We start from the raw sequence: 8,182 nt of genomic DNA, 5'->3' as shown, positions 1-8,182 counted from the left end.
CATTCCAATGCTTGCATGATAGCTATTATTATAGGCGAACTCCACCAAAGGTAGGTGATCATCCTAATTACCTTTGAGGTCTAGCACACACACGCGTAACATATCTTCCAAAGTCTAGATTGTTCTTTCAGATTGCCCATTAGTTTGAAGGTGATAAGCCGTGCTAAACTTCAGAGCGGTTCCTAAAGCTTCTTGCAATTTGTTTCAGAAGTGATACACGAAGCGGGGGCCTCTATCAGACACGATTAAAACCGGGGTACCATGTAAACAAATGATTTCCTTAATATATAGAGTGGTGAACTTAGTAAGGGAGTACGTGATTTTGATTGGCAGAAAATGCGTCGACTTCGTCAATCGATCTACGATAACCTATATTGCATCATTCTTCAAGACTGATTATGATAGCCCGACGACGAAGTCTATAGTAATGTGCTCCCATTTCCATTCAAGAATAGGGAGTAGTTGCAACATTCCTACAGGTCTCTGATGTTATGCTTTAACCCATTGACAATGCAGGCATTGGAGACGTGACTTGCTATGTCTTTCTTCATTCTTGTCCACCAGAAGCATTCCTTCAGATCTTGATACATCTTTGTATTGCCAAGGTGGATCGTAAACCTCAAGCTATGAGCTTCTACCAATATCTTATTCTTGAGTTCTGGAAGATCGGGTACACAAATTCGATTATGAAATTTTAGCATCCCATTGCTCATCGTAAAGTCAAGATCGAGCGTACTTCTTTGCTCCTCGTACTTTTTCTTCAAAAGTTTGTCTTCGCATTGGCGTGCTCTAATTTCTTTAATCAACGTGAGTTCCACGATTATGTTGGCAAGCAGTCTATTGATCTTGCGGGGAACGAGGGTACAAGCCAAACTTCTGGTAATCTTTCGATTCAATGCGTCTGCTACTATGTTAGCTTTGCCTGGATGGTCATGGATCTCCATATCGTAGTTCTTCATAAATACTAGCTATCGTTGTTGCCTAATATCCAGTTCCTTCTGTGTAAACAGATATTTGAGACTCTTGTGATCTGTGTAAATTTCACAGGTTACTCCGTAGAGATAATGACGCCAGATTTTTAGGGCAAAGATTACTGCGGCTAATTCCAGATTGTGGGTCGGGTAGTTCTTCTCGTGGGTCTTTAGTTGACGTGAGGCATATGCAATGACCTTCCCATTTTGCGGGAAGTGCTAGTATAGGAGCTGTCACAAGTCTGTTTTTCAATTCTTGGAAGCAACGTTCATGCTTGTCCATCCATTCGAAAGGTGTGTTCTTCTGAGTTTGTTGGGTTAAGGGTGATGCTATCTTCGAGAAATCTTGTATGAAGCGTCAGTAGTAACCGGCTAGACCCAAGAAGCTTCGAATCTCAGATACGTTAGTAGCTCGTGGCCAATCCATGATTGCTGTAACTTTTTGGGGGTCAACTGAGATGTCGTCTTTATTAATGACGTGACCGAGGAAGTGTACACTAATGATCCAGAATTCGCATTTCTTCAACTTAACATAAAGCTTGTGATCACGTAGTGTCTGTAGAACTCTTCGCAAGTGGTGTTCATGATCTTCTGGCAATTTATAGTATATGAGAATGTCATCAATGAAGACAATGATGAATTTGTCAAGATAGGGTTTGAACACTCGATTTATGAGATCCATGAATGCCGCTAGAGCATTGGTGATGCCAAATGGCATGACAAGAAACTCGTAGTGTCCGTAACGTGTTTTGAAAGCAGTTTTTTCGATACTTTCCATTTTGACTTTAAGTTGATAATAGCCAAAATGCAAGTCGATTTTCGAAAATACTTGGGCGCCTTGAAGTTGATCAAACAAGTCATCGATTCGTGGTAGAGGGTATTGATGCGTGATAGTGACTTTGTTCAGCTCTCGGTAATCGATGCATAGCCTCATCGTGCCATCCTTTTTTTCACAAACAGTACTAGAGCTCCCCATGGTGAGGTACTTGGTCGGATGAAGCCATTGTCCAAGAGTTCCTAAAGTTGGGTTTTTAGTTCTTTCAATTCTGTCATGGACATATAGTAAGGGGCTTTTGGATTGGTTGTGTACCAGGTTGAGTTGCAATGGTAAATTCGATTTCTCAGTGAACCGGGGTACCAGGTAGGTCTTCAAGAAATACATCTGGGAATTCTCGAACCACAATGATAGTATTAAGTATGGGGGTTTCTTGTTACGTATCGATCACATAACAGATACAATTACAATAACCCTTTCTTAGAAGCCGTTGGATTGTCATGAAGGATAAAACACCTGGAGGGAGAGAGACTCCAGTTCCATCAAAGACAAGTTCAAGTTGGTTTGGTTACCGAAGGGAGACTTTTTTGACTTCATAATCGATAGAGGCATGGTTGGCAGCCAACCAATCCATTCCTACGATCACATCAAAGGTACTAATGCAGAGGGGAATCAAGTCTATATGTAAAGTTTCACCTTTTAAGGATATAGTACAAGATTTGTACATGTTTGTACCAATGGTGGAATTACCAGAAGAGAAAGACATAGATAGTAAATATCCTAAGGGTTCGGGTGTTGAGGCCAACTTGGTAGCAAAGTGTGGTGTAACAAAAGAATGAGTTAAACCAGAGTTAAAGAGAATATGAGCTAAGTGGCCATAGATAGAAAGTGTACCTAACACAACATTCTCGGTAAGTTCTGGGTTTCTAGGTACCAAGGCAAAAGCTCTTCCTCGGCATTCTTGGTCCTTCCTCATTCCTCCAGGTGTAGCGGGTTTTGGGGCTAGTCCAAAGGGGCTGGCTGTAGGATTGATAAGTTTTGGGCAATCTCTTAGCAAGTGGCCAACTTGACCGCATCTAAAGCATGCTCCCATATCTCGACGACATTGTAGAGACCCTAATTTTTTTAATTACCATTAAATCCCTAACCTTCAGTTTATTTCAATAAAGCCCTTGAATTTTTATTTAATTGCGTTTTAAACCCTAGAATCGGAAAGCATCGCGGATTAATTCAAGTAAACCCTAATCGATCCCGGTAGATTAATAATCACCTTTAAAACCATATTATTAATTATTAGACCCTATAATTATAGATTCATCGCTTTAAAATCTTAATTCCCGGTAACGTCGTTTTTGCTCGGTTTCTCGCCTTTGTTTGCGCTTTAATTTAACAGGATCCAAATTTATTATTTTCATTATTTTCTAAGGCTAATATATTGTATGCTAAATATCAAAGTTTCATAAATTTAGACTTGATCCCTATATACTTTTATTTTATTTCATTCCAACCCTTAATTGTAATATTTTATTAATTAATGTACTTGTATTATATAATGTTTATAAATACAAATATCTCATACAAATATATTATATATATATATATATATATGTCTTGGAGCCCAAGTCGTTGACCATGTGATAGATGAAAGGGCCATAATGGCAACTTTGACAATTTGCACTTAGGGAACTTAGTCCCCAAGAAACCTTCCCAATCTTTTCTCTATATATATATATATGCACACTTCTCCCCCTTATTATATACATTTTTAGCCATTCACTAGAGGAGTGAGAGAGAGTGATCTTGGAAAAAAAGAGAGAGAGAGAGTGTGAGAGAGAAGAGAAGAAGAAAATGAAGAATTGTGTTGAGTCTTGTACAACAAAGGTAAACATACAACACCTCTTCTCTCAAGTTCTCTTACCACTTGTTTTTCCCCTCCTAATACATGCTCTTTGTATATATATGTTGTAGTCTAGGCCTACACTCTTGTATAAGTGTGTATTAATCAAGAAATGGTATGCTTCATTTTCTTTCTTAAATTTCCAGCAGCAAATCATTTCCCTCTCTTGAATTTATTTTCCAATCACAACTCCATAAACTCGAAATCTGTTTTTATGGTGCAATATTTGGTATGTCTAGAGTATGTGATAATTTTGGTAGGGCCTACATATGTATCTTTAACACCTAAACAATTTTTATAAGTTTGTTACTCACAGAACCAGAAAAACAGTCCACTTTCTCTATTTTTATAAAATTTCAGAAAACTAATCTTGAGCCCAATTTTATGTAAAAATCTTAATCTTGGTGTTATATTTTAACTAAAATTTGTTTTAACTCAAGAGAGTGAGGGGTTTGAGAGAAAAACCGATTTGCGTAACGGTCAACGAATCTAGACAGATCTTGGTAATTCTGAATTATCTTAAAATCTAAAATACCTATCCTACTTTCGTAAATTGACTTTGAAACTAGACTTATTTATCTAGAAACTCAAATGAGGCCAGGTACTTGGGGCCAATAAAAGTATTTTTTCAAAATTATTTTCAAACTGGTTCAAAATCTGGAAATCTGGAAATTTGTGTTAATATGCTCTTATTTGGTTTGCAACTCTTATATTCTATGTTTCTTGAATGTCTTAGTCTTGATATGTAATCTGTGATAAATTGTAAATTTTCTTTACCATTAATAAATTACTTGTTGTTCAGTTTGGATTCGTAATTATACTGGCCATGCTTTGCTATAACTGAGAACATAATGCACTTAATAAAGGGGAAATCAAATGGGATGGTAATGGGTTGCGATCATAATGAACGATGGATTCAAGAGTATGATATAATGGAATGTATTCCATTTTTGTGAAGTCTTGCGCAAGTGTGTTTCCGAACCCTAACATGGCACGGGAGGTATTCTGGCTGCTTAACGGAAATGGGAGGCATATGGGTGGCAGTGAGCGTCTCACACAGGGAGAGTATCCCTGGAAGCCCGTTTCCTTGGGGCAGACCGTGATGTCACCACTTGGGTATGTAACCTAGATGCGTGGGCATCATTGGTAATTGCGAGGTAAGTGACGCACTGGTGGTCATGCGGTAAGCGACGCATTGGTATTGTATTAACCAAGGGGGAGTCAGAATTGCCCACGACCAGTGTTAGTGGTTGGGTAGGAACGGCATTCCGCGGGGAGTTGCCTAGAACTAACTAAAATTGACTATTATTCATAAGAACTGAAATTTAATTATAAGCTCTGCTTAATTATTGCTTTCATTGTATGTTATGAGCATGTCGTTATGTTCTTGTGTATTTGGAATGGGAAAAGGGTCGGGGTGTGTGTGTTTACTGGGCATTCCAAGCTCATGGCATTTTATGCCAGGTGAAGGCGAGTTTTACACCAGAACAGAATCCCTAAAAGCATTGTGGAACCGTGGCTGCCTTAGAAATTAGATTGTATATTTCCTATATTTTGGATAATCTTTTTGTATCAAGGAACCGATATGTATTTAAAGACTTGAAGAATTTTATCTGTAACTATTATTAATATTTTATTTTAGTGTAATTATTTGCATTTTGTGCTTGAAAGTGATGTGTACCCTCTAGTTAAACCCTGGTGCATCGTTGTATTATATTATCAAAATTTGGGGCGTCACAATTTGGTATCAGAGCTTAGGTTCAACCCCTACCCACGCGTTCCGACTTGCAATTAGAAACAACCTTGCTACCGACTATATTACATTATGATAACACTACTTAGTCTAGAAACTAGAAGATGTCAAAAAATTAAAATTTTCTCAACCAACCCTAGGATGTTTCTTCGAATTTCGGGCATGGCAATGTCGATTCGTGAAAGCATGTAGCCGGGCGTCGACGATTCTACTATTGGTACCAGGTGCTGAAGAAAGCCTTCTAGACAAGGGTAGTGGAACTAGAATTTCATAATAAAGAAAGGAAAGGTTATATTCAATCAGTGAACCGAAACATGAAGTTGCCTAGAGCGATCGAGAGTGGTGATGGAGTCGATGGTTGAGTAAGACTACCTTAGGTGCTTATTAAGTGTTACTTGGATTATGTTTCGAGTAGAGCATTTCACTTTAGTAATTTCCTCGACTAACTCCGTTAACAAAACCCTAACCTGCACTCAATTGCGCGTTTGGTAGATGGTGAACCATACAAGAGCAAACAAATACATAGGCAACAACAACGCTACCAACCACAACGATGACGCCAATATAAATAGGAATGTGGCACCTAGGGTCAACAATCATGATCACGCGCCTACATCCGCTGCCAACTTACCCGAGAATGTTGGAAATCAAATTTTGGAAGAATTAGGAAGGCTGAGGAAAACGCGTCAAAATGAGAGGACACATCTGTTCTCCGAGTTTCGCAAACAGAGACCGTCGATCTTCACTGGCGAACCCGATCCTAAAATTGCTAAAAATTGGATCCGACAAATTGAAAAGATGTTCAACACAATGGGAATAACTAAACACATTGATAGGATTGATCTAGCAGTTTACCAACTTGAAGGGAAGCAGATCATTGGTGGGCTCTGATTCGGGAATCTAGGGACATCGCCGCAATGACGTGTGCGCAGTTTAAGGAGTTATTTTTGAGAAAGTACTTTCCGAACACAGTCAAACAAGAAAGAATTCGTGAATTTCTGAACCTAGAACAAGGCACGATGACGGTGACCCAATACGTGGCAAAGTTCGAGGAGTTAGCGCGTTATGCGACTCGATATGTAGAAAACGATGAAGACAAAGCACGAAAATTTGAATGGGGTCTAGACCCTACAATTCGAGGAAGAGTTTTGCCCATGCAACTTCTCACTTTTGCAGATGTGGTTGACACAGCACTTGATTCAGAACGGGAGGTGGCAGATTCCAAGAGGATTTGGAGTTTAGGAAAGAAAACAATCAATCCAATGTAGGACCCGAAAGAAATAGTCAAAAACATGCAGCACATAAGCCGTATTCTAGGGAACCCCAACAATCGCAGCAACAAAATCCGAAGGAGAGTTTTCAGACAAGACCAGCTGGGTTGATCAAGTGCTATCATTGTCAATAGATTGGACATAGGAGGTTTGAATGCCCCCAACTGGCCGGAAATCGAAGAGAGCAATCGGGAGCAAATACGCAGGTTATTGGCGGGAAGCAACCATGGGTAACTAACTCGGGAGCTACTAGGCAACAAACTTACAAGGCGGAGAGCAATCAAAAATCTGGACCGGTTAACAATCAAAGGCCAACAGGCAGAATATTTGCACTGCAAGGAGAAGGAAATGAACATCTCACTAAGCAATATCTTGAGGAAGAGTAGTACACCACATATGAACCCAAGGAACCACAGTACGAGCCATGGCTAACTTAGGAAAAATATAATTAGGATATTAGTTATAACTCTTTTTGATGACCTTTTGTAAAATATACATATAGATGATGTAAATTTCCTTTTGTTAATATAGTTTTAGAACTCTTGAGTACATGCTTTATTCATCGTATTCTTTCGTCTTTACTATGTGGATGCAAACCTTTAAGAATTGTTTATGTGTTTGATTTTCAATCTCCAAGGCATGAATAGGTCCAAGTATAAAATCATCTTGGGCACAAATTGACTGTTTCTACACCAATCGTGATCGATGGCAACTAGAAGAATGAGATGAGTTACACATTCATTGGGACGCTTTATTATTTAAGGGAGATAGACCAACTTCCCTAATTATCACAAATCAACGAATGTAATGACACCAAAAATCGAGAGAACGATCATCAGGATACATTCATAGTGAGTACGTGGACTACCACATCAGAAATTGGCAATAGGGGTTTTCACAATGAAGTAACGACATCATTACCTATACAATGGGTAGTTTAAGATTTTTGCGATTAAAATACGTTGTCAGAATCTACTTGGAAGCACAATGATGCAATGCGGGTAAATTAACCACAACTTTTCGACTACTTAAAATTTCGAGGATAAAATTTGTTTAAGGGGGATAGGTGTAGACACCCCATTTTTGACCGTCCTCAAGACTTGGACGTCACCGTTTGAACACTCGGTGATTATCCATGTTTGTGTTCGTTTGGAGTTCCTGGAGGTCTTGGCTCGCGCGCCTCGCCTCAGGATCTCCGAACTCGACTGTTTAGTGTTTGGTTTTGCACCAAACACTTGTGTTTTGCCTTGGAGGGGCAAGGAATGCCTTGTGAGGCATCCTCACACATCACCGGCAGTGGCTAGAGGCCACCGGCTGGTTTTTGCTGCCACCGGCAATGTACATTGCCGGCCGGCACTATTTGTTGCCGGTCAGCACTATTTAGTGCCGGTCGGCACTCTTTTTTGCCAAAATGGCATTTTTGGCCGGCCGACTACTGTGCATCTGCTTTTGCAGATATTTTAAGACAGCTGTCTTGCTTTTTGCTCCCCTCCATACACGTGTATGGAGGGATCT

At 39.5% G+C, this 8,182-nt stretch overlaps 1 protein-coding gene across 1 annotated transcript; it reads right to left on the bottom strand.

Moving 5' to 3' along the window:
* Positions 1-473: 473 nt before the first annotated feature.
* Positions 474-944, bottom strand: LOC114304203 (uncharacterized). The gene has a single exon (XM_028249377.2). The coding sequence runs from the start codon at positions 942-944 to the stop codon at positions 474-476; it is 471 nt and encodes a 156-aa protein (XP_028105178.2).
* Between the last annotated feature and the right edge of the window lie 7,238 nt (positions 945-8,182).

This window comes from Camellia sinensis, chromosome 8 (assembly GCF_055761805.1).
Source record: "Camellia sinensis isolate YWXY chromosome 8, ASM5576180v1, whole genome shotgun sequence".
In the NCBI taxonomy this organism is placed as follows: domain Eukaryota; kingdom Viridiplantae; phylum Streptophyta; class Magnoliopsida; order Ericales; family Theaceae; genus Camellia; species Camellia sinensis.
This window is presented reverse-complemented; position numbering and strand designations above follow the sequence as displayed.

What these genes read in the sequence shown, in the direction of transcription:
- LOC114304203 (XM_028249377.2), bottom strand. Translation starts at nt 944, where the DNA reads ATGGAGATCCATGACCATCCAGGCAAAGCTAACATAGTAGCAGACGCA.